The sequence below is a fragment of the Aquila chrysaetos genome, chromosome 20 (assembly GCF_900496995.4).
Source record: "Aquila chrysaetos chrysaetos chromosome 20, bAquChr1.4, whole genome shotgun sequence".
NCBI classification, from domain to species: Eukaryota; Metazoa; Chordata; class Aves; order Accipitriformes; family Accipitridae; genus Aquila; species Aquila chrysaetos.
In genome coordinates, this window is record NC_044023.1 from 16111082 (window position 1) to 16138327 (window position 27246).

General features: G+C 42.0%; 1 protein-coding gene across 1 annotated transcript; it reads left to right on the plus strand.

Moving 5' to 3' along the window:
* Positions 1-7377: 7377 nt before the first annotated feature.
* On the plus strand, positions 7378-21641 carry C20H3orf14 (chromosome 20 C3orf14 homolog). Its single transcript, XM_029996014.2, has 5 exons — positions 7378-7458; positions 9084-9165; positions 9893-10016; positions 14777-14851; positions 17590-21641. The coding sequence occupies exons 2-5, from the start codon at positions 9113-9115 to the stop codon at positions 17731-17733; spliced, it is 396 nt and encodes a 131-aa protein (XP_029851874.1). The 5' UTR covers positions 7378-7458; positions 9084-9112; the 3' UTR covers positions 17734-21641.
* Positions 21642-27246: the final 5605 nt, after the last annotated feature.

The following is a 27246-nucleotide window of genomic DNA, read 5'->3' on the forward strand; positions in this document are numbered from 1 at the left end:
GAGAAGGTTTATTCATTACATCCATTTGTCCTTCTGCTAGCTCTATCTTGTTGCTTAAAAAGCTTTTTTTCTCTGATGTTAACACTATTCATGTATTAGTAGAAAACAGATACTCTTCCTGCTTTTGTTTTGATAAATAAGCCAAACAATTCAATCTCTTCTCACAAAACAAGCTCGCTCCACTATCTTGATCATCCTAAAAGCTATTTCTATACCTTTTCATTTTTTTCAAACTCAGGTGACCAGAAACACACCATAACCATCACAGCTGGTCAAATGAGTAGAATGACCCGTAACAGGCTTACAAGGAGCTCAGCTGAACAATTCTCTCAAAAGGAGAGGGGTGAGGTAGTCCATCTTTTCCTCCACTTGCTGATTATGGGTAAACCTGAGAAGGGGGTTTAAATTGAAGGATCGACTATGTGCTGCGATTTGGGATTAGTGCAGATTACTTGTGTCCCTTGGAAGTATTCATTAATTACACTTTTATATTACTTAGATAACCCTTGCCTCTCTCTGCTTCCCATTCATCCATACAAAGCAAATATGGTGCATTGCTATTTATTCTTTACATAGTGTTATAAAGAAAAGTTGATTCATTTTATGACACAGAGCTTGAGATATTTAGATTCTGTTTGCTTTTCTTAGATTTATGTGATCATGCTGCTTGCTTCTCTGCTTTTAGTACGGTTATTAATGTTCTAAAGGTTTTGTTACATTCTGTTTACATTAATTCATTCAAACTTTAAAACACATCCTGAAGAGAATTGTTTATCAAAACAGTGTTTTGTGTTTCTAAAAAATGTAACTTCTCTCCTAAAAAAAAAATCCCCAAACTAACAACCAAATTTCATAGAAGCAAAATAGAGGAAAGAGATTAGGCAAAAAAAGATATCTTTTAAAATCTGCTATAAAAGCTACTTCTGAGGGTCTTCATTTCTGGTTACCTAACAAGATGCCATTAGACTTTTTTTTTTATTTAGCAGTGCTAAAGGGCACCGCTCAAAATTATTTAAATTGTAGTTCTGAGCACTCAGCTACTCTGAAAATCAGGCCCTATATGGGTCAAGTTGGTCATTTCCTCTGAATGAACACTTAAGAAAACACTGGCTTTAAGCAGGTTGGTTCAGACTATGAATCCACCCTGGCAGAGATGGGAACAGAACTCGGGTTTTCTGACTGACTGATCAAATGACTCGACTGTGCTATCACCAAGAAAGAGAGTTTAAAGAATGACTCTGAAAGGTTATTTTCACTGAATTGCTGAGTACATAAAATGTGTTGAAAGAAAGGGTAAAACTTCTTGAAAGGGTTTAGAAATGGTTATACTTATAATCTGTTGTGGTAGGATTTTCAAGTCCAGTGTTCAGTGAAGCTAGACTGACAAATTTATTATAGTTATAAGGCTGAGAAACCTATTAGAAGAAATATAATAGAAGGTACATTTTTTGTGAAGCTTTAATAGGAACTGAAACAATTCAACAAAAGACTAAATTTGGTAAGGGGGGGAAAAGTCATTTATTAAATCTTTCTAAAAAGATTGACTGACCGTTCTTTAAAAAGAGTGGGTTTTTTGTAAAAAATGAAAAGCTCAACCTTCATAACAACAATCTAGTAATAGGGCCTAGCAGAAACTGGCTTCTTGTGCGAGTTCAGTTATTTTTATTGTCAATAAATGTTGGTGTTATGCAATAAGTGAAGCATTGTTGCCTCTCTAATTTCTCTCAGGGATTGAAGAAACTCATAAAAGCATTCAAAATCTAAACTGAAATAAAAAATAGAACACTCCTGCTCAGGTTTGTATGGCAAAAACCAGAGACAGAAACTATGGTCTGAGAATTCAGCTCATAAGGAAACTGTGCCAGAACTGTGAAGGTGGTGTTATTTCTTCTACCTCTGCTTACAGTAAAAGTCAAGCTATTAATATCAGGCATCTTGACAGTCACATAAATGCATATATTAAAATTCAAAGTACTTTTTGCTTCTGTAGATGTATCATCATTACAGAATAAGACAATTTTAATGTAAGACCAGATGGCAATAGCATTACTTACTTACAGTGGATAAAAGTTACAGGCTGACTTGTATACCCAGTGCAAACAGACTAAAACTGAAGATGGTGTCTATCATCATCCCAGAGCAAGAGCGGACACAAAGTTAAATAGTCCAGTCTGTTCAAAGCGGTGTGGGAAAGTTGTTTCAATAACCAACAGTACCTGCATGTGATTGGATTCACATGAACATTAGCAGGCACTGACTTGTTCCTCAGTAAACTTGCTACGGTTTCAAATAGGAATCTCAAATCAGGCCAAAGCTGACAGGCTTTCTGTCTGCATGGCAGGCAAGATCAGTCTTGAGGAACTCCACTGAACCTCCTCTAGGGTGTGATAGACATAAGCTGTGGTTGGTTTTGAAGCAGATGATCAGACAGTGATCAGGTACATAATTATAGGTACTAATCTGAGGAAGCCAGTTTCTCAAAGCTCCCTATATAGCCGGTACAGAAAGATACCTCTGGTCCTTCAGAGCAACTCCAAATGCTAAGCCTCATGCCCTACATCACTGTCAAGGAGAGCTTATCTCTCTGCAGTGATTAGGGAGGGAGCCAAGGAGAATCAGCCTTCTCATGTATAAATCATTTGATGTGACTATCTCACTTAAGAGTCAAAAGGTGTATTTCTGTCCCTCTTGTTCACGTGCATCCTCTTGCTGCTCTCAGGAGGAGTACGTTTTCAGTGCACAAAGGAAGAAAGATGTAGTCTACCTGGGTAAGTGAAGTGCTGCTTCTAAGATCAAAGCTAAGCATCCCAGTTTGACATACTTCAAACAGGAACTGAGAATGGTGGTTCTCCAAGCGTTTGTTTTTATTGGGTTTCCTGTGTTCAGTTTAGGGAAAACAGACAACAGGAGTTGTTTGAAATAAAGCTGTAATTTACTATCCTAACATGCTGAGAAGCAATTAGATTCAAGCTAATTACCGTAAATAGTTTTTATAATTACTTGTAAAACATTCTACTACCTGTACTTCTGTTAAAGTCAGTTGAGGCCTGTAGATATTTATTTTTTTTTAAAAAGAAGGCTTAATGTTACTACTCAAGGGCCAAACTGTTTTCTTGAAATCTTCAAAAAGAAGTAGCTATGCCATAGAAACTACTGATGGAAAGCACCTGTTAGGGCATGTATCCCCTTGATGATACTGAATGGGCGTATCAGTAAACTGTCTCAAGTATTGTCTAGGCTAGTTTATATTTCACAGCTATATCTACTACTACCTGGAAAAACACTGTTCCAGAACCTGAAAGGATCTTTCTCAAAAAAAGAAAAGAAAAAAAAAAAAATCAAATAATTGGCAGCTGAATACTGATTTTCTTAGCTTTGTCCTATTTATCAGGTTTTTATCTCTACTTGAAGCATAAAGAAATTTTCTCTTCCTTATGTCCTTCTACCACAACCATTATTTTTTTTCTTTGACGTTGGACAGAGTTTGGCCTGGCCTGATCCACAGTTTTATACTGCCCTTTCACAGGCACACAAACTGGTTGGAGTTCCACCACCTCTGTGCCCTCACGCTCACAGCTGTCAGTTCTTCCTCTTCCCACAGGTCTCCCAACTCTGGTTCTGAGCTTGATCCAACTGTCTCTAGTTTGGACAACTATTTTTGCCCCAGCTGATGGGTGCTTAGCCTATCCTGGTCTGTTGTTTGGGTTCTGGTTCACCTGAAACAGGTCTCCTGATGTCTGGGGGCAATTCCAACAAGCACGCACAGACTGCTCACATTAGTTTGTCTAAGCATACAGTAACGCTTTGGCAATTTTCTTTCAACAAAGCGCGACTTCCACAGGTGTACCAGTCTTTCCCACATTGAATACACACCTTTAGCTGCCAAATAACAAAATGCGAATATAGGAATGTGTTGTTGGGTTGTCCTACCATTTAGGAGCTTCATCTTGGCTCTAAACTTACTACCACAGAGAAGCCAACTATTTGTAACCCTGAACAGAGAATGGTATGGAACCTGCCAACAGTAAGGTATAGAGCAACTCCCTGCATATTGGAATGTGAGGGTAAAGAGGAACTAGAAGTCCATTTTTGCACTTTCTAGGTTTGATGCTTTATTAGCTTGCTCCTGTGCTGGGAGGACATTTCTCTGCACGCCTTTGCCCTTTTAGCTTGCCTGTAACTTAAAGCAGCTTCGCACAGGGCTTGTGCAGTTGACTGAAATGTTGCTTACCGCTTCTGCAGCTGATAGGAAAAACTGCCAGAAGCTGAGGTGATGGCCACAAGCTGCTCTGATGGGATTTCATGTCTCTTAGACTGTCCCATAGGCCTGGTATGTTTTACCAATGGTATCACTTAAGAAATGTTTATGAACAGATAGACTTTGGACCTCCAGGTGGGTATTAAGCTACTATAGCAGTAGAGGTGTACCTCCAAAAGGTAAGTAAAGAAAGAAGAGGAAAGCAAAGCAATTAGAAAAAAACTAAAATATATGCAGTTTTTAAAAAAAGTTTTGAAGTGGTTTCATATAAAAAAAATTCTTTTCTTTTTGTTTTCCCTTTGAAATACTCCTGTTTTAAAATCCCAATACATAAAACCATTCCATTTTTTAAAAACTGACATATGGCAAAAATTGGTACCAGTAAATAAAAGCACATAAAGCTAAATCGTGCCATTCTAAATGTTAGTAAAAATGACAAAATAAAATACTAGCTACATAAACTACGCACAGGTGTGTAGCATATTACAAGCAAAAAACATATCTTGCAATTATAAGCCTACAGTATTTATTTCACTTGTCTGTAATTACATTTTATACATGTTTGTTTAGTAATATCAATCCAAGACATCATTTTGAGGATATAATTAACTGCATGTTAGAACAGAATGTGTTTGACTGTTTTGGTGTGTTGCAAGATATGGAAGCCTTTGTTAGCTGTGTTTAAGTGCCACCTAGTGTTACAATGCACCCGTTTCGCTCAGAAACCCCTCTTCTAAATTTTCAGAGTAAAACCAAATTGCAGGGTTAAGAAAAACCTAGGGTCACAATGCCCACGTTTCAGTGCTCACAGTAAGTCCTTAATCCATATTTAGGCACTCACTGAGAACACAATCTCATGCATAACACTTCTACTGCAGACTGTGACCAAGCAACAGAGAGACTACTCTGGTGTTGAAGTGTACACTCACTCATCTTAGCACAACTGGGCAGTAAATACAGATCTCAGGGTCTCGCTTGCAGGTATCTGGTTTTTCAAATTTTTATACCAGTGACCCAACAGTAAGTTCACATAAAGATAGAAGTATCTAATGAAGACACAGTATCTGGGGGAAAAAAGGCTTCTTATAAAAACTATTAAATGTTTAGGTTTCTTCTGTAAGAAAGATGCACAGTATAACCAGAAACCAGGGCGGGGGGACCACACACGACATTCATATAACAATAGAGCACGCTACAATTAGGTGCCAGTGCATTAAGATATGCAAGAGAATGCCTTTCCCCATGTAAGTGGCTCCTATCTATAAAGCCGTTTCTGCAATAACCCTCACTGACTTCATGGTGGGCGCTTCACGGATACAAGGAACCACCTATTCAAAACACGCTGCTATTGGGGATTTCTGGCTGTTACTAGCAGTCGTCTTTTTTTTTTTTTTTAAATAAGTTTAAAGCTTATATTCTTGACAAATTTGGAACTGATCTAGGTTAGGTTGCTCTTCTAATGAAAAAAGAACATTAATACTGGAAAACTAAATGCAGAGTTTATAGCTCATTAGCTATGAACTTACAGAGTGTTTCATCCACTGTCACATAAAGCAGTCATTAAGAAATTATGGTTTCCATCCTGTCTCTGTTTCCGCAACACTGAACAATGGATAGGATCTGTAGCTTAACTAAAATGCTCTTTGCATTCTCTCCGCAAATGGCATATATAATGGTTTATGTAAACCAAACTTCAATTTGTCTCTATTCTTTCTGAAATTCATTAAACGCTACGAGAAAGAAAGATCACCACCATTACAGAGAACTGGTGTAGCTCAAAGTAGAATATGCAAAACACTTAGGCTTTCTGTTAAATTTAGTGAGACCGTAACCATTAGCTTTTCACACCATTAGAAATGAGGACAGACTCCTATTTCTCTGTATCATTTATTGGAAAGTCTTGTCTTTAAATCAAAATGGTAAAAAAAAAATTAAAAATAAGATTTTAAGTACTATTTATCCTGACTGCTGCAATAAGTGGGGGTAAGTTGACAAGTCTATTAAAGCACTTGTATTTAATTATATATCATGAAAAGAATTAATATGAGTTTGTTGCAGAAATATAAAATCAGAGAATGGAAAAAAATTAGAAAACAGCTGAAGAATCACAAGAAGAAACTTCTGATCAGCAGTAAGAAAGGCTCATGATGAGACATCTTCAACACTAGGATCAGAGAATGTTTAGAAAGAAAACAGGGAAGACAAGCTCTTTCAGAGCTGTTTTTAGAAATCACCTGCAGCTGTAAACGTGCATAAATCTATCAGGGAACAATGAAAAAAAATTAAGAAAAATGAACTTTCAGCTGTATTTGGCTTAGAATTGTTTGGTTTATGTTTTCCGCGAAGGACAAAACATTCACAAAAAAAAGTGGATTGTGCATTTTTAAAAGTACATTTTGATGAAAGTTTGACTATAAAGGACAAGAGTCAGCCTCAGTAACTCCTCAGCTTTGAGGCCTGGAAGAAGTTCAGCGCTCTATTTTACAGAGGGCAAGATCACACCGCAGGGTTTGGTAAACGCACGTGGAGAAAGAACCTGGCTGGCATTCACAGCGCACTTCCCGTGCCAAACACGGAATGCCGTGCTTTGTGCAGGAAAGTTAACGACTGGCTTCAAATGTAAGTCCCTCACTAGAGAACACGAAGGCATGGGGGTGAGCGGTCTCTGGAAGGAGCGATAACAGGCAATGCTAACCCTCAGCAACACCTCAACCCCACTCGGAGCGGGTTCATTCTTCCTCGGTGTCATTTGGGCTGCAAAGCCTAAAAAGTTTGTCCAAACTATTGCCAAGTCTGCCGTGCCTGTGCGTGGGGGAAGGGGGTGGCTCAGGCGATGGGTTTCACCGCGCACAGTGCCTGCAACGCTGCCGACCCCCGCCGCACTCCGGCCCGGCCGGGCCCCCTGCCATTGCCCGCCACCGCCCCTCAGGCGTAACGGTCACTGCACGAGACCGCCCTCCCGCCGCGGCCCGCCCGCCGGCAATGATTGGGCCCTGCCTCCTCTCGCTCCTCCAATCGTAGTGGCAAAGGCGGATCTCGACCTCGCCTGATTCCGCCTACCGAGGCGCGACGGGGCCAATCAGCGCCTGCGGCTAGGCTCCACCTTTCCGGCCGTCTCCATGGCAGCGGGGGGGGGGTAAAGGCGTCGCGGAGACCATGGTGGGTGGTTGCTTTCTTTTTCGAAGCCGGCGAGGCTAAAGGTAAACTAGGTCTCCGTACTTATTTACTTTGTTTCCTGCCTTCTCCTCCCTCATTCCTACAGAATGGTACATTCCGGCGGGCTCGTGGATTCCCCCCCCCCCCCCCGTTCCCAATGGTAGGGCTAAGGGCGGCTCCTGGGTGCCCCTTCGCGCGCGCCGCCGGCGGCGGCCGGTCCGCTCCCGCCTTTTCGAGGGGTGCCGGCCTGAGGGGGCAGCGCCCGCCCCCGCTGCCTCCTGCCGCCCCCCCAAGGGCTTCTGACGAGACGGGGGTGAGCGTGGGGCTGCTGGGGGGGGGGGCCCTCCCCGCAGAGGCCCAGCCCGGCTCGCCTCACGCCTTGGCAGCCGCCCAGGGAAGCCGCGTGTGGGGCGCTTGCCCCGTGGTGCTGCGGGCGGAGGGTGCTCGCACTGGGTGCTGCTTTATTGCCGCTGTTTGTAAGCTAGGCTCCCCTAAAGAAAAGAGGTGCGAGCGGCTGCGCTCCCCGTGCTTCAGTTTCTCCCGTTGCCGGTAAAGGCGTTGCCCGGTGAGCAGAGGTCTCGCCTGGTCTCGCACAGAGCGTGAAGTTCTCTGGCTGAGGGAAAGAGCGCGGAGGGGACGTGCTCCTTATTAAACGAAGGGGAAGCGTTAGCAATAGCCCAGTTGCATGGAAGTGTTTTTCAGAGCGTGGGGAAACGTGCGTCCCTAGAGAATGGGCTCTGCTGAAGTTAAGAGTGCACATGTAAATAACTTGCTTCAAACTTACATGTGAATCTCTTGAGAGACAGGAGGCCTATCCTGATGTTCTCATATTGATGAGATCTTTTTGTTCTCCCACCTTTCAACACTGTGAACATGTAATAGGTTCTTTTGTTTAATTTTACTTAATGTAACAACAGTGCAGTCACCTCTGAGGGGAAGAAATGTTAGACTGTAAAACACTTCCAGCCTTCTGAAAAGTGCTGTAAGATCTTGATTTGCATGCAGTGGGCAGTTGATTTCCTTCATACCTCAAAAAAAAAAAAAAAAAAAAAATTGTAAGAAGTAAACAATTTAAGCTGTGTATTCCATCATGTACTGTGTTACAGTACTGGAGAGCTGAGCTCAAGAAATTTTCACTTAATTTTTCAAGCACTCAAAAATTGAACTGGTTTAATAGCTTAAGTTACTTAGTTTAATCATGCCTGTACTTAAACATAGATTGCTGTGAACAGGGCACTGTATCTGTGAGAGGTAGTTATAAATGATGTTTACAAGTACGACTTTGTGTTCAGAGTAACATGACAAAAGCCAGAAATCACTAATGTGAACAGTAATACACAAATTATGCAAGCACATAGTTTGCCTGTGTGGTTGTAAGCAGCTGAAACTTGAGAAAACTTAATGCTAAATCTGAAACTTGAAAGTCAAATTTTAGTTCTCGTGAATGATTAGAATATAGTAAGATTTTCCCAAAACTTACTGTGAACATTATTAGTGTGCACGTATTCAAAGCACAATGTAACAATGTCTCATGGCAGGTTTTGCATAGATAGCTGGTATATAAATACCATGTGTGCAACTTTTTAACATGGAATTGGTTAATACTGAAAAGTGTATGTTCATGCATGTCTTTGGAAGACTTTAATTGCACTTGGTTTTCCTTTTGTAGAGTGACGAAACTGGGGCAAACAACTGAAAATGTCATCCTATTTGGCTCAGGAGGTTCACCTTGCTAGAAGACATGAAGAGATGTAAGTAATTGTTTCGGTGCTGTGGCCTGCCTTACAGCAGTTTGTGTTGTGGTCTTGCGAGACCTCCCTCACTGCACATGACCATCCTGTGAACAGTGAATCCGAGCTCTGTACAGAGCACAAGCGGTATTTCAACAAGGGGTTGGTGTTCCAGGAGGTGGCACTCTTCCTTCATGAACTATTGGAATTCGCTTGCCGCTAAGGGTATTTGGGTTGATGAGGTTTTTCACTTCCAATGGTGGTCCTGGTTTAAGATCTCCATTGTTAACCATTGTCACCGTTAAATTCCTGTTTGGGGAAGGTAATTGGATTCTCTCACTCTACGCCTCAATTATAGAACTACTTCTTTGTTCCCCTGTAAACTCAGATTGTGAAGCAAATACAGTAATGATTCAGAAAAATCTGCTTTTCTTGTAACAACTAGTACTTGCCAATGAGCAAGAGTAGCACTGATCAAGTCACCCCAACCCACCCTGTCTTTCCTGTTCTGGGAGATGCAGTGCTTCTAAGCACCTTAGCTTATGAGGACTGCTGGTTGCAATGTTATAGCTTCATACAAGCACAGCAGGTGGTGTCTGCCTGTACCTTTTCCCTCCCCCAGCACACCCACCCTACAGCCGGCTTAATTAGCCCCATAGTTTTGAGAAAACTGGGTAAGGTAAAAAGGTTATTTTCTAGCTCCTGAGCAAAATGTTCTACCCACTTAGCAAAATGTTTTCCTTTGTAGACTGTCTCAGAGATCAGAGCTGCTACAGCAGATGGAGACTTATCTAGGAGACAAAAAGACTAAAAAGACATGGCAAACTCAAGCAGCTGATGCAGCTCATAAAAGGAATGCAGCACTTTTAAATGTAAGTTTCTGCAACTACCAGGAACCGCATTGAAATGTCATGGTTATGTAGCTTAGAGAATTAAAAAAAAGTGTTTGCTCTATAGTTATCATTTGAATTCTCCTATATACAGTTCCCTCTTCTGGAACTTGACCAAAAGTATTAAATGACAAGTCTTTATTATCTGATGGCATCACTACCTGTTTCCCATGCCCTTCTTATATGAGCCTCGTGGTGGCAGCTGCTACTATCTTTTTTTTTTTTTTTTTTTTTTAGAAGTACATGTAGAGATGCAACACATGGTATTACATGTCTGCCTAAGAGAACTTAAGAGTCTGACAAGACTCACAGCACCTCTACACTTTGATTCAAGATACGGAGTTATGTTTGGAAATAGGGGCTGACCAGCCTATAATGCTTTTAGCCCAGGGTAGGAACTATTCTCCCGCTGTGGTTGTGTGAAGTTGTGGAAAAAGTTCTCACTTTAACGTTTTTCTTTAAAGAGGTGTAGAGTGACTTCAGGAATCTTACTTGCAAGTCTATAAAAGCAGTGTTTGGTGTTTCTGGCTCTTCCTAGTGGTGGTACTGTTAATAATGTTAATAGCTGTTCTACATAGCTGTTGTCATATTTAGGTAAGATTTGTGTGTCCTAGGTAAATTCAGCAGATGTTTGAGAATGGGCAACTAAAAAGATCTAGGTTTGATGGCAGGGACTGGAATGCTAAAACCTGTTCTGGAACCCCTAGCTTAGGCATCTGAGTTTGAAGAGATTGCATTTGACCACTGACACGAGCGTGCATTTGAAAAATGTTTGTCTGTCATTCAGGAAACAGCAGAAAACTGTACCTCTTGTGCATTTTCTTTAAACTCTTCCTTATTAAGGGTCCATGTTGCCTGTACTGTGTTTATTGAAACAGGAAGTTTTACTCTAGAAAATTACAAGATTAATTAGCGTCACCAAAAATTTTTTGTTTCTTCATGCAGAGCCTGGTTAAGATTTAAAATGTTCACATTTCAGGTGGGTAAAATTCTATTGCAGGCCTTCTTTGTATTTAAATGGAAGTTGTATTTAGGGACTGGCAGACAAGGCAGAACAGTTAATCAGGGATGACTTCTTAACTGTTCTGTGACAAGGAAGATTTTTCAACTTGGACTCTGGTAAACTGGTGTATTCTGGGCTGGGGCAATCAGATCCCTCTGTATGGGGTATAGATAAGTTCACATGCTTCAGTGGGAGGCTGTGGAGAAGTGGATGGTTTGTTTATTTTTTCCATAGTTCATACTCCATTGATTTAGTAATTTCAGCCATTATGACTCCCATTTTCGATATACATTTTATAATAGATTTTTATTTCATAAATATAGTTTTTTGTAAATTATTTATTTTTTATAAATGCAGTCTCATTTTATATATACAGGCAAACATAATGCAGAATATATTTCTGCATGCTGAAAGCTTGTTGTATTGGAAATGTTAACAATAGCTCAGACATATACAGAGTGTAAATATTTTTGCAGTTAAACAGATATTTGCCATCTTCTGTCACATCCTCAAAATTGTTCCTTTCAAGTGTCAAAAATGTTGGTGTTTGTACGGAAAAAAAGCAAAAACATATGTATCAAAACAAATTCTGTTGCAGGATAAAGTAGCATAAATCAGTTTAAATCTATTAATTTTATACTAGTTTTAACAGGCATGCACTCCTGCAGATGCTTTCTGATAACAGAAGAAAGCAGGAAAAAAAAAATCTATGCGGAATAATATATGAGAAGCTTGAAAACAAGACTGATTAATGTGCCAGCTTCAGAATATTGTTCCTGATACCAGGCACTGTACATTTCACAGTTACCATGTGGAGAGTTGTTGATTTGGCCTACTCAAAAATACATGGACATGATGAAGTGTTATTTTTTTATTTGCATTTCTGGTTTTCTGCATGTAAGCAAAATCAGTTGTTTTCAGTATGTGATCATAGCAAAAGACATTTTTCTTTCTCTGTGCTAGTTGATATTTATGCACAGAAAAGCATTTCAAAATTAATTTGTTTTCTAATCAGTAGGAAGCAAGGAAATAAACATTTTTTTAAATTGAAATTTTAACATTATAAGCACTTGTTCAGCATTTTAGCATAATTATCAGAATATTTTCCTTGATGTCTTTAGAGGGAGACTGCAGATTAAGGAAATCTGTATCATTTGGTACTTATATAACATTGTCATAATAAAAGCAGAAACTAGACTAGCATTTATAATCTAATTTATGACATTTGTCAGTAATATTTCTTGTGTTTAGAAATGTACATTACTGTGCAACAGCTTATAACATGAAATAGGAAATAAAAGAATATGCTGTATAGTAATTAGTGTTGGGAAGGTAATTTAGACTAAATTTCCTTTCCTTCACAGGCATGTAATTCTAGAATTATTTAAGTGGGATTCTGCCAGACTGATATCAATATAAGTGACAGCTGAATTTGGTCCCCTAAAAGTGATGCATGTGTCATGCACTCCATTTTACCTCTGGGGAAGGGTCTTGAATTGTTTTTGTTCCAGTCCTTGTGGTTTTAGGGGAAGCATTGTAAGATGCTCTCTTTTTTCAGTACTGTGGCATACTAGATCTGCTGTTTTTTCCAAAGAAGTTTACACTGCTGATGTATTTATTTTTATATTGATGACAGGGATTTCTTTTTCATACAAAGCTTACCAGTTGTATAGACACACAAGAAGTGCCATCTAATCTTTTGGTAGTTCCAGTTATTTTCTAAAGCATACTACACCTTCCAGCAAAAATTTCTTTCACTGTCTGTCATTAAATCAGTATTCTGAATGACAATAGACTGCACAACATACAAACTAGGGTGAGCAACAAAAAGACACATCCAATATCTAGGCTATGCCAAAGTGACCTTCTCTACTAAACATATATGCACAACTGCTGTCTCCTTTCTTGCCTGAAAGACACTCATTTCCTATCACCATAAACATTCCAATGACTTAGCTGGTTATATAAAGAAATAATGATCTTGATTGATACTCTTCCTTCCTGTGAAAATTTCCACAGGAATTAGGAAGAAGGAATCAGAAAGGAGGAAAATCCTGTGGAAGAATACGAAGTGAACATTACTGATGGATCCTTCTTTTCAGTATGGTGACAACTTCTCCAGACTTGGTCTGAGCCATACTGATAGGAGATGCATTTGGTGTATCTGTCTAAGTACATGCAACAGAGACATTCCTTCCTTAGGTTTCTTAAGTCTGTGTTGTCCTCTGTTATTTTGACATTGTGACTTCAAATGGCTTCCATCTTTGCTCATATTCCCCCTTTATGTTTATCCCATGTTAGTCTTTTCTCACCTGAAAAGAGGCAGCCACGTGCTACTTCTGAGGATTTGGATAAATCTGAGACTTAGTTTGCTCTTTCTCAGACATCCTTTAGCTGTCTACAAGGGTATGCATTTTGCTGTACAAAAGGGAGAACAGTTCTGCTTGGATTAGGTTTGTAGTTATGTACAAGAGAATACAGTCATGCTGTAAAAGGAATTAGTGAAATAAAATAATATCAACACTGTAAATTGAATGAACTGAGTGTATCTGTATCACTAAGTTGAACTTCAACTAACAGTAAGGCTGTTTTTTTGCTTTTATTAATCATACTCTACTGAATTTGAGTCATATTTTTCAAACGAAACTTGAGTCGAGCACTGTTTACTTATTGATGTATTCAGATTGGCTATTATTCAATACGAGTAATCATGTTTGGTCTCTCTTGTGGATATGCTCCTCCAGAATCTCACTCTTCTTTTCAGTGGCAGTGGTGGTGAATATTTGGGAAGTCCCTTTGGGGAATTTCCTCTCTCATTTAGTTTTTCTGTTGTACTCTTCACACCCGCTCTCTGCTCCCAACTCTGCCATCTGCTATACTTTCTTTCCCCCTCCACTCTGTTCAGCTTTGGCTTCTTCACACCCCACTCCCACGTCCCTTTCTGTCTCTCTTCATCTGCCCACCACTCAATCTCTTCAATGTTTGGGTATGGAACTAAGCCCACAAGAATGGGTCAGAACTTTAAAGGGGGAGGGCGGTTACTTTGGGGGGATGTTTTGATTTGTTTGTTGCTGTTGTTTTTTGGTTGTTTCTTTTTTAAAAAAATTATTTAGGCCTTTGTGAATCCAGCACACATCCACTGGACAAGCAGAAACCCAAATACTGATTTTTTTTTTTGTAAGAAAGCTATGTGAGGTGCATTGTCATCCAAGTTTGTCTGGTGAACAGCTTGCTGCAGCTCTACATTTTTGTGCACATGTTATGCATGCATATTAGCAAGTCATCTTTGTCTTGAGGAGTAAAGATCTTGCACATAATTTGCCTAGTTACTTTACAGTTACAGTAGCTAGAATACATACTTCAGTCTTCATGCAGCACAGAGAAAACCATTCTGTTCCCCTCTATTTTCTTAAGTTTTATAGAACAGAATTTATCTGTAATTTACCCTAGTGTTTAGGAAGAATAACGGTGTTTTACAGCAACAGTCTTATGTGGTCATGAAATCTATTCTTGTATCAAAAAGGTACAGCAAACATATTTAGAAACTGTAGGATGTTAGTCTTACAAGTTGGATTTCAGAATGACTAAACAGAAAGATTTGAACTTCAGTGTTATTATTTGAATGCTCTTTAGCTGTAATGGGTTTATTTAGTTAATTTAAATGTCTTTATGTGAGTGTGCATTTTCCTTTTAAAATTGCCAGTGTTTGTTTTTAAAATATACTTTGCCTGTGTTTTAGGATATAGAAGCAGCAGAAAAAAAGCTGCAAGAAAGAGTGTATTTACTTCCACATCCCGATACTGTTAAGTTAGAAGTAAGTCCTCAAACTCTGTCTTTTCATTTGCTGTTTACCAAATATTTTGCTTTTTTTCCCCCTGAAGCATGTTCTTAAAGTGAAAATAATTGATTTTAAAATCCAGTGACTGGTATAGCCAAAGGCCTGTGTACTGTGTAGCAAGCTGAACCTAAATTCTGGGGCAAGGTCCCTAGATTCTGGAGCATTCTGGTGGAAATATTTAGCAGCTTTCAGATCTATACAAACTTCTATTTAAAAATGAAGTCAAATATAAAAATGAATATTGTGAATATCAGAAGATTACTGTGTTTATTATGTCAGAGCTATTTAGTTTGTTTTATATGGTCATCCCGTTTTCAGTTTGCCACAGATTGCCATCTTTATGTTTCAGGGTCAGCAGTTTATCAGCATGAAGAGAGAAATTTTCACTTCTCAGAGTTATTCTATGGTTGTACGGGAGCTTATGAAAAGTACTGCGACAGCAGGAACACTCCATTTTTACTTATCCACCTGTAGTCCCTAAAACATTATTTAAAAATTTTGAACAGCAAATTACTGTGAGACCTAAATATTATCCTGATAGAACATAACAAGTTCAGTTCCCTAGTCTCAAGAGTGTTTTATCAGTATTATGCAGCGATGAATGAATGATGAGGGCAGAAACAGTCCTGGGAACAGGAATTGGAGCACAGCTCTCCCTGCTGCAAACTAAACATCTTAACCACAAGGCCACTGAGTCAGGTTCCCACCTGTGTTTCTTGCACCAGTGGTTTCTGGGTTCTTTGTTGTATGGGGGCTTAGTTTCCACAGGCATAGTAGCATGGAGTGTCCCGCACTAGTTGGTGCGCTACAGTGCTGTCAAAGGAGGGGAAAGGTATAGATTTTATCACTGTCAGCCTGTGAGGAGAGGTGTATTGTACATTAGTTTCACACCTGCTGGGCAAGTGTTGTAATGCTTAGGCTATAACTTAAATGAGAGGCATCACTTCTTATTCTGGTTACTGTTAAAAGTTTTTGTCTGTCATTGCATTTTGTAAATAGCCTACTCTTATCACTGTTGCAGGGTGCACACTGAGCATGCCCATTCAGTGATTTTTTTTTTTTTTTAATTTTTTTTAGAAATTTTTAGGCAAAAGGGTACATTTTTTCCTAGATACATGTACATCTTGAATGATGCTAAGAAAGATGCCAAGCTACTAATATTGAACCTATTTTGACTGTGTTCAGAAGTAGTTTTAGACTCCTCGAGGACTTTCAAGGCACCGCTAGAGTTGTTTGGATCAGTTTTGGACTGCTTCTCCCTCTGTCCTGTGTTAGGTGTTAAGCTGCTGGCGATACGTAGACTGAAGTCCACACAAATTGGACAATTGAGAACAATTGCTTATGGCTGCAGAGATGTCTACACTCTGCAGCAGTGGTTGAATTTTAGAGAGAAGAGAGTTACTATTTGAAGGAGAAGATCCTATTTCAGCCTTTTTTATAATTCTAGAGAAGAGTGCTATAAATAGTGAAAAAGAAAACTTTCTTTCATGGTACAAAATTCTTGTGCGTGCTTTGTTCCAAAACACTTCTGAGCATATTTCACTCAGCCATATATCTGTCTGTATTAATATACTTTGAAAGTTATGGCTATAATGGATCCCCAGCTTGCTAAGTCGGAGTAGTTTTGTGTGACAGCACATATGCTTGTCAAAAAAGATTCTTTGAGTAAATCTGTTGAAGAAAATATTTTTGTAAATCTGCAAGAGCCATAGTTATATCTGAGTTACATGTAAGGATCAAAATGATTAGCCAGGAATCTAATACTCTGCAGGGATATGTTCAGTTTTGTGGTACGCTTCTTCTACATTATATACTTAAACAAGTAAAGAAAGAAAGGCTCGATACATGTGTACCATAAATGTTTTCTACTACAAAATTACTTTTTTTCGAATGAACATCAATGTCTGAAAATACTTACATGGGTAGATGGATTAAAATGTTGCCTTAATACAGCTCTTTGATCACATTATTTTGTGGAAAAAAATGATACATGACACTTAACATTTTCTTCAAATTCCTACAAACAACAAAGTCATCCTTAGGATACCAACACAAAGATGATGAATGGTATGTCCATTCCACAGATAAAGAAAGTTAAATTTATTACTCAGACGCACAGGGTAATGCAGAGAAAGGGTTAGATAATCCACAGTGGTCTTCCTAGACCACAGGGTAAGTATACAGCTTTTTTTTTTCTTTTTTTATTTGTGATCCAAATACTGGAGCCTATTACTTCATCAGTGATTTATCATGTCTAAAATTTCACTCAAATATTTTGAACTACATTACTGCAAACTTTTCTAGGGTAACCAATTTACATAGCACTTTTTGTTTATAACATTAAACATTTTTTTCCACTTCAAAATGAAATTCCACTAATGTACATACTTAAATATAGAAGCTGCTTTTGGAAAAGTTTATTATCACGGAAAATATTTTATTAAAGGTACTGTGGGGGTCTAAACTAATCTGTTGCTTACCACAAGAGGGCACATTCAGTCACTTCACAGTTCATGCTGCAGAATGAAATCTTTCCAGGCTGGTATTTTGTATCATACAGGAGATTTGAAATTTCATGTGTAAGTACGTTGTTCTTTTCTGAATTGCTTCACTCATAAGGCAATATTTAACAATGCATTGCATATCTATGTTGTTTTTAAACGGGCTGACACAGATTTTGAAATTAAGTTGATTTTTTCTTATATCTTTCTCAGACTCTCTATTGGGCATCAGTAAAAGAATCTCTTCCCAAGTGGGAACAGTTTCTTTTAGGAAGAGCAGAAGTTCCTATTGGTTTTAAGAAAATGAAAACTACAAAACAGAACATAAACTACCCAGAAGAAGAACCACAAAAATAAACACTGTAGTTTGATTTTGTTTTGTAATTTATGGCTTAAGCAGACAAGATCATCCAGATCAGGCAACAGAATATCATGCCATTAAATTTCAATGTAAATGAACTATATTGGATAATTTGCTTCCATTGTTGCATTGCATACAACTCTCTATATTAGAGAAGCAATCCTCGAAGGGGCTTTTAGGATCAAAAGTGAGAAACACCGGTGTATAGAACCCCACAAAGGCAATTGCTTTTTCAGTATGAGAAGAGTTTTAGGTTATTTTTAATCCTCTGCATCTACATATAAGTGTGATAAGTAAAGACAGATTCATGCATTATCACTGCAGTCATCTGTGCTGTATGCCTCTGTGGATGAGGGAGAAAGGAGGAATTTACCATGAAGAGGAAAGGCAGGTTGTTTGTATCAGACAGGGTAGCCTTGGTTTAGCACCAGGAATCAGTCTGAAAACCATCATGAGAGCAGTTGTAGAAGGAACACCTTGAATTTCTGCATCTTATTTTCCTTGAGTTTTGTCATTGCCACTTTCACTGCTTCTACACCTCACTCCAGTAACCACTGCTTCTTTTCCCAACCTCCTGCTGCCTACTTTATATTTCCTGTCGAATGGGTGGGTAAAGACAAGAAAAAGTAAACAAATCTCTAGGGTTTTTTGCTACTTCTAGGCTGCTCTTAATGGTATTTTCTTTCTGTTAACATAATCTACAAGTGAGAACTTTTGCTTAGGCATGAAAAGTTTGAAAGAAGCAAACTGAAAGGTAGCTGGCAGTGGCTGTCTGAGAACCAAGCATATATAGAAGTTGAGATAATGTTTTCATTTTCAGCCATTGAACAGCTCCTCAGCTTCCTCCTACAGAGGTGAAGTATCAGTGAGTTTTGTTTGTATAGTGGGCTAACTCGGTATGAAAATTTCACTGCTCTAGTGCAGTGCTTTTTGAAATATCAGTTCAGTGGAAGATCCTTCCAGGTGTGTGACTTGCCCTGCAGAAATTTAATCCTTCCTAAGCAAAGGAAGCTTAGAAAAAAAAAAAAAAAATTTTTTTTTTTTTTAATTAAGAACCTGGACTTGAGTCAATGTATTGTTAAAATTTAATCTCATATGCAACAACATACTTCCACCCCCGTCCTGAAAGTAGGAGAAGAAAATTTTACCTCTGCCAGTGTTTGAGGATACAAAAATGTAACGATTACAAATTTTGCTAGGCTACTAGTGAACTGATCTATGCATCTCTATGCTACATAGAGATACGCTTAGTATTAAAAAAATTTATATCTCTATGTAGCATGAAGAATCACTGACACAAACTCAAAACCTAAGCTGCGGTATAAAATTGTTGTATGTTTTCAATGGGAATATTAAGAGTTCATTTTAAACTTTTTCTATTGAAGGCTCCATTAAACTGATAAGTTTTTACAGAAACTGCCATCTTAGAAATATCCTGTTGAGTGGGTGTTGGTGTTTGTAACAATAACGTTGTTTTCATAATATGTGATGGCAGATTAGCACGCTTCTCTGCAGTGTTGTTAACAGTTGTAATTAAGGAATAAACAGTAAAGGGTGTCAGTCCGATGACAATTTCATCTATAGTGTCACAATACAAAATGTCACAAAATATTAGAACTGTTATATAACTACAAAAATATCAAATTAGGCTTTCATTTTACAAGCAAAGAGCTTAAAAAAAAAAAAAAAAACCTGGCATAGAGACCATTGCAATTTTATACCTACTCAGTGTTCTGTCACAAAGACAACTTGGTAATATTTTCTTCTGTAAGATCACAATGTGGTTCTCAATCTCATTTAGCGGGAATGTGTATGGATCTTAGAATTGTAGAGCTCACATTTAAAAAGCAAATAATTGGAACCAGTTGAGCAGACAAGAAGGGAAAAGCTATTACACATGATGCCCAGAATGAAGGGACGGGTGAGCAGTTAGTTGCTAACAAAGACTAGGATTCATCCTGGTCTTTGCATCCAAAGGGAAATCACTTAAACTAAAATCTGGGCCCCTAAGTACTTTATACGTGTGAATAATCTGGGTCTTTATCTCTTTGGACTCCGCCTAAACACTGGAACACAATGCAGATGCTCACTATCTCCTTGTCCCTTTTGATTTCCCATGGAAAGAAAGTGAAGTGTGTGGACTATGAGGGCATGGCAGCTGGATGGGTGAGGATTTTGTAGCAGTGCTGTGAAAGGCACCTGCACGCAGTGTTAGTGTACTTTTTGTGCTGCAGTTAACTGCTCAGATACTGTGTTTGTGATTATTGTATTGTTGTTACTGGGCAAAGAGATTAAGATTAAAATGAAATTATCTTCTTTTCAAAGAAGGAAATTACTTTTTTTTTTTTCCTGCAGCATAACTTTAGAAGCAATAGGACAACTAGTGCATGGAAAACTATACAGGAACATGTCCAGAAAAGGAAAAAACGAAGAGAAACGTTTAAAGCAGGAATGTGTATAGGTGACTGCTCTCAGAGACAAGGGCCTTCATGTTGGCCTGTGGTCTGATATGAATAAATGCACTTGCATATGAGACTGAAACAGCACAGCAGTAGGGGCAGGGAGGCACACAGCAGGGCTGTTAAGGTACAGGAGTGAGCGTTTCCTGATTTGGCACAGACCTTGGGACAAGCAGTGGCAGGGAACATAATTATATGGCGTCTCCTAGCTTGCCACTTGCCTTTCTATAGATACAAATTTGAGAAAACAAATGTTAGTTAAAGTGTAGTGTGTTTAAAAGAAAATTTTAAAAATCTCCAAAACTGATTAATACAGATACGGTTTAATATCAGCTTTAAATGAGATCTTGAATGGGTATTCTTCACCAAGTCAAGGCTGTTACTTCAAATATATTGATTCTATGTAGTTATACCCCATCTTATCCCAAGCTTTCATATATATATATAAATATAAAATATATATTTCATATATATTACATTATATATATCTTATGTAATTTCCTACCCATCTCGGGTAATTCCCCCCCCCCCCCCAGAAGACAGCCCATTAGTCTGCATTCTTGACTTGCTCCTCACCCTTTTGTGCTAAAATTTATGTATACATAAACTGCAATGGTCCTAAGAGCCTGTTGCTTCTTGTCCTTTTCTGGTGGGTGGGGGAAGGCAATTGAGAGAAGAGCGGTAAGGAAAACCAAAGGTTTTGCCTGTTTGTAAGTTAATCTTTGAGTATCTTGCAAGACATAATTAATTAATCATCCTTTTTTAGGTTTATGCACAGATGAGTAACCACAGTACTAACCCAGGAGCACAGCCTGTTCATCCATCTTGTCACCTCTACCATCACATTCCCGAGCTTTTTACTTTCTCAGTTATTCTGGCTGTGGGGGCAGTAGCAGAAGGCATGTTAGTTTTCCCTAGGATAAGAAATTTCTTACTCCGCAGAATCTTTCTCGAGCCTATTAATTTCATTTGAGAGTACATACAAAATAATAAGATGGTTTAGACACGTTATTTGACACTTACTATGGTATCCTCTTGACTGTATTTGTTCAGGGTCATGTTTTCAATAGAAGTTGGGAGCTAGATTTTAGGCTGAGCATACAGTTCTTCATTTCTGTCTTTTTCATTCACATAGAGCAGGTCAGTGATGTAGATGCTCAGTTTGAGCTTGTTGGTACTGAAAAATAAGAAAACCAAATTTGAAATGGAATGTACTTTTAGAGGTTACGTCTGAAAGAAAACATTATTTACGCCATAATGGTAATTTTCATAATATTTTAATAATTGTGTTCAGATACAACTTGACCTTAAATATCACCCCAAATGCAAGCTGTTTTAACATATTTGTAATGCTAAGGTCTTCATTACTGTAATATTCTGTTTGCTCAAGGATTATAATCCATGAATAGAATATGTTACATTTGAAATAAAGCTTTGATCCTGTAGTCATGGCCTCTTGGATTTCAGTGTTATATTGCATGTATGAGTTGGATGTAAATTTGTGCTTGCTGTAGCCAAGTGTGTGGACAGCGAGTACGCCAGTGATAAATACTTTGCTTAGGTGTGGTGGTTTTTTACCTCAGTTTTCCTCTGACATTGATCTGAAATATTAATCTGCTGAGTGAAGATTAGAATCTCAGAAGTTTACTGCTGAAAAATCCAAATGTAATGAATCCCAGATCGGTTATTTGCACTCTTTCTATTGTTTCACAATAACTGTGTGCTAAATTACTTCAGATACATGGTTACTAGCAAGATAGGGATAGAAATACTTAAACTCTTGCAAAGGAGACAGGTGGAAAAAAAAAAAACCGGCTCTTTAGTGCATCCTCCTGCTGTGTGAAGCTCTTTGTCTTTGCCATAAATAGGGTGATTTAATTTGGGAACTTGCTACTCCTTTTAAACACAGCTGAAACAGCTCTTGAAAATGTGCCGTGTTCGTAGCCTTCCAGTTGTATCTTTTTCATTCGAGTTACTTTGCATACGTTTGTTTTTAACGCATACAGATAGGAAGTATGCTCACTTCTTCCCATAAGTTTTATCACTAGTGATGATGATCTTAAAAATAAATGTGTGGTGTTCTTTCTCCATACTCTCAGTCGTATCACCTACCAGAAAGCCCTAATAGGCAACAAAATAGTGTGAGACGGTATTTACATCACACTTTTGAAACAGATTCAAGCAGAGCCAGCTGCCGTAAGATTATTTTACAAATATATTGCAAATTAATAAAAGGAAAATTTTGCCGTCCTGTAGGTAAATTACAGTCTCCTTGACTAATTACATAGCTTGAAGCCGCAGCAAATTATTACCTGCCTCACAGCGGTGTCGGGAAACGTAATTTTGGTTTCCAGACTTGCATTTCTTTACCCAGTTAGTTTGTATGTGTTCCCAATAGCTTCATTCACGGTGCTCTAACTGTTGCTCAATAAAAGCTTCCGGAGGATAATTTGCTTAAGCGAACCCCATGCCTGCAGCTTTGTTAAGCGCGATCTAACCTGCGCGCTGCCCCGCAGCTGGCCGCGGCTGCGCTCGCCTCGGGGGCTTGGGCTGCGCCGAGCCGAGTGAGGAAAGCCTAAGCCAAGCGGCAGGGTGAAAGGGAGAAAGCGGGGGGGGAAGAGCATTTCTCTGTCGTTTCCTAGTGGGAAATGAGAGCGCCCTGGACGCGGGGAAGGTCTGATGGGAGGGCAGCCGGGCGGTCCGTCGTTCCGGGGCTGCGCATCGTCAGGAACGGGGCGCTGAGAAAGGGAACGAGAGGCACCGTGTGCGTGTCCTCTCTCACTTAACGGCGCCGAGATTGCCAGGGAAGCTCTGGGCAGCGGGTTTGATTCCTTGGAAACGTTCGTAATAATAACCGTAACGGTGGAAAGCGTATCCGTAAATCCGTGGGGGAAAGGTTTGTATACGTGAACGAAACCGTCGCATCCCCCCGTCATCTGTGAACGGTGTTTAGAGTGAGCTTAAACAACTGCAGCCGCTTTGCACTGTTTCTCGGTCGTTTCTTTTTATTAAGTTTCCGGGTACACTTGGCTTTTTCCTCTATAATCAGCTTTCTTTTGCTGGATTCATTCAGTGGTGCGATAATCCAATGTTGGTAATATCTCAATTCATTAACATAATGAATCAGAAGGAAGAGGCTGATTATAAATCAGAAAGCTTCTATTTATGTGAAATATCTTGGCAACTGGCAGCAGTGAGGAAGACAGTAGATGGAGTATCAGACAGTTAGCGGGACTTTGGGAACGCGATGGCAGGAGGTCTCGGGTGCTCTCTGTGCGATTTAAACGCCTGAGCCCTTCGAAGGACGACCGTGCCCTTCGTGGCGAGGCAGCGGCGCTGATTTGGGGAGACAGTATTTGGCTCACGCGGCCTCGGTCTTCCAGGGGGTTCAAAGCGCCGAACCCCGTTGTGTCTGAGCGAGGGTTTTGCTCCCGGACCGCCGCTGGCGGAGCAGCGCCGGGGGCTGGGGCTGCCGACACCCCCCCCGCCCAGCTGCCGGGGCAGTGCCCTCCTCTAACCACGGCTGTGGCCCCGTTTGTTTGCATCGTCGGCGGGCTAGGGCGGCCCGGAGGGGGCCGGGGGTGCTCCGAAAGGCTCGGCGAGGAGCCGGGAGAGGCGAAGCCGCGGTGCTGCCCTATGCCGCAGCGCTGCGGGTCCGGCGAGGTGCCCAGTCCCTGCCCCATCGGCTGGAAGTAGTCCTGCCCCCGGACCGGATGGCTTTTAAAGTTAGTCATCAGCCTGCGTCTTCTGCGAAGGCAGAAGACAGCAAAGATGCAAATATTTGTAGGAAGAGTCAAGTTTTGTGTTGTTTCGGGCTTATGAACGCGGAACTCTGGGAGCAGACCCTTCTTCTGCACTCCGTGTCTGACAGCACTTTGTCCCCGCTGGGGACGACAAGGCTTTTCCGTGACTAAACACGCTCTTACAGGAGTCACTTTAAAGCAGATTTTACGGATTTTAAGAGCACCGGTGACTTTCAGCACCCGTGCTGAAAGGCTGTTCGTGCTCCCTCAGCCGAGGGGCAGGAGGGAGCAGAGGGGAGCCGCGGCTCTCGGTGATCCGGACCGGGGTGGGGTGGTGTCCCTGCGGGGTGAGCCGCACGGCCCGGCTACAGCCTCCACACCTGACAGGGAAAAGTAGCCTGCCCTAAAATGGAGAGCACAGAAGTCCAAATGCCCCTCCCTTTTTTTAATTGAGGGCACGTGTTGGGCTCACCTTTCCGTAATTCAATCAATTAAGCAATTGCAAGAGATAAATGAGATAAATACGAATAACACGAGCCTGTGGCTTTAGCCTAGGCAGGGTTAGAGGTGAGAGTGGGCTGGGAGGGGTTAAAAGGTGGGGAAGGGTCGCCTGGAAAGTCAGGGAGGACAGCAGAAGTGAGCTGGTGAGAGCTTTTTCCCCGTTTTATGTGTCTTTACCAAGGACCTATGGGGATGGTGCCGGGTGTGCTGTGCCTGCAGGAGGGTGGGCAGCACCTGCAACAGCTGGGCTGCCCTGGAGAGTGGCAGGGCTGGTGGCTCGGGAGAAGGTGGGGAGGGTGGCAGAAAGGGGGGGGGGGCGGGTAGGAAGGCGAATGGTTTGGGGCAAAGCTGGCCATGGTGCGAGGTCCTCCCGCAGGAGTCCTCGGGAGAGGAAGGGCGTGGGGTAAGCATGGCACTAAGCAGCCCCCCACCAGCACTGCAGCCCCCCTCCCAGCCTGGGGTGGGGGGTGCCCATCCCCTCTGACAGCCCCAGGGCCTACCTGCCCCTCGCTGTCCCGTCTGCATGTGGCTGCTCCTGCGGGGTCAAACGCGGCCGGGGAGCTGGCAGCCCTCGCCGTGGCCGCTGCCGGAGGGCACCGCGATGGGCTCTCGGTGCTGGCCGAAGGGCGATGCCTGCGCCGGGACCCACCGTGCCTTCCCCTTTGGCTGCGGGGGCGGCTGCCTCCGGCCCCGTCCTCTCTCCGTGGAGTTCGGGTGCGGGTGGGAGCGCAGCCCCGGCTCTCTGGGGGAGGGGTGTCCGGGGTCCAAATCTGAAGGGCTGGAGGGGGCCTGAGGAGAGAGGTGGGGAAGGAAGAAGGTGTTAGGGAGTGGGTACGGGCCGTGCCGTCGGGGGTTCGAGAAGGGCCACAGTGGCTGGGCGGTGAAAAAGGCGAGGGCCCGAAGGACCACGATGCCCCAAGCCTGGGAGGTGGCGGGGCCCGCGAAGCCCCTCCGTGGGGGGGACCCCTCGTGGGCCACACGCGGGGGCAGGCTGGCACGTTCGAGGCCCGGCGGGCTCGCTTTAAAATAATGCAAATACTTCCAGAAAACGGCTTAAAGCGGGAGAAGGGCAAGTCCTGCGGGCACCTGGGCATCCGCGGGGACCCGGCGGGTTGGGAAAGGCATGTGTCAATTTAGCCGTAGTGTTGACTTAAGCGAAAGTGCTAAGCCATTCCTAAACCTAAGTCAATACAGACTTAAGCCAAAATTGTTATTAACGAGCTCTAATCTGATTTAAGAGCCTCCGAGCGAGCCGCGTCTACACGAGCGGAGCGGAGGCGCGTTGCCCTGCGCGGCGCTCCGCGATGCCCGGTCTCCCGGGGGGGGGTCGGGCGAATCCAACCCCGGGGAGGAGCAAGGCGGGTTTCAGGGCGGTGCTGCCTGCTGGGGAGGGCCAGGCCGCCGTGATTTGGGCTGACCGGTGATCTACCTCTCTGGATAACCTCTTATAACCCTACCCAGCTCGGCTGGTGTGGGGTCCCCTTTCTCGGGGGGGGGGGGGGGGGGGCGCTGGCTGTGCAAACGCCTCCGGGCCGGGGGTCGCTGCAGCGGGGCTGCCGGGCCCCCTCGGCCGTGCCCATCCCGGGGTGTTGCCGAGGTCCGGCAGCTCCGCTCGCTCGGGAGAGAGGGACATGCCAGTGATTTTTTTTTTTTTTTTCCCGTCCCAATGGGGCAGTTGAGCCCTCCACTCCACCCCCCAGTGGGGGCCTTTCTTTTCTTCCCCACCAGCTTTGAGCAGCCCTGTTTCAGATTGGCCTTTTTATGTTTGATATAAAGAATAGTTGTTGGCCAATTCCATCTTTTCATCGCTGCTCTCCAGGCCCGGGTCCAAGCGGCTTGTCAGATGCTCATTAACTCCCCCTTTGGCTCTTTCCAGTGTGTCTCCTAAGCTCATTGTGCCAAGAACTAGCGCTTCTTTCTCTTTACACGGCTCCCTTTCTCTGCTCCATCAGGGAGACAAATTACTTTCCAAAAGGGATCGCCAGGGATGGTTTAATGAGAATTTCTCTAGGGCTGGCCGTGGAAATCAATGTAGTTAACATTCGGTGCACTTAATTGGACTTTTCTCTTCTGCCTCCTTCAAAAAAACTCTGAAGCTATCCTGTTAATCTCTCATTTGTAATCAATTGTGTTGACTAAACAAAAGTCTAGGTCGTCCTTTCTTCCTGTCCCAGACAATCCTTTGTTGCCTCTAAATGCCTCATTCTTGAGTGCTCCTGGTCGTGTAGATGGGTCCGATTGTTGACAGTTCATTATTGCGCTTTTGTCCATTTAATCTCCCTCGCTGTGTTTTGCATGTGCATGCCTTAATGAGCTCCGTTGGCAATTAACATGTTTCTAGCAGCAAACTGGTTGCTCAGACGTTTGGAGAGCGGAGTGCAGGGAAAAGGGCAACGCAGCTGCCTTTAGGTTGTTCGCTTCCCGGTGCCCGGCGAGCTGCCGGGCCCCGCCGGGACGCACCTGGGTGCCGCCTGGTCCCGGCGAGGCTCCGGGCCGAGCCGGGCCGGGCCGAGGGGGGAAGCCCGGTGGCGCTGGCACGTCGCTCTCTGCGCGGAGGCACCTCTAACCCCCCCCACACCCCCACCCCCGAGGCACCGGCACCGCTCAATCTGTTGTGTGCGCGGCTGCGGCGCCGGGAGAGGGTTTTTTTTTTTTTTTGTGCGGGTTTTGTGTTATTATTGAGGCTTGCTGGCAAGAGTGCCGAAGTGTGAGCAGTCGTGGACAGCAGAAACATCTTGTGAGGGAGAAGATAATTGGAGTCTCTGGCGTGTGTGTGTGTCTGACAAGAGCCGCCCCTCCCCCGCGA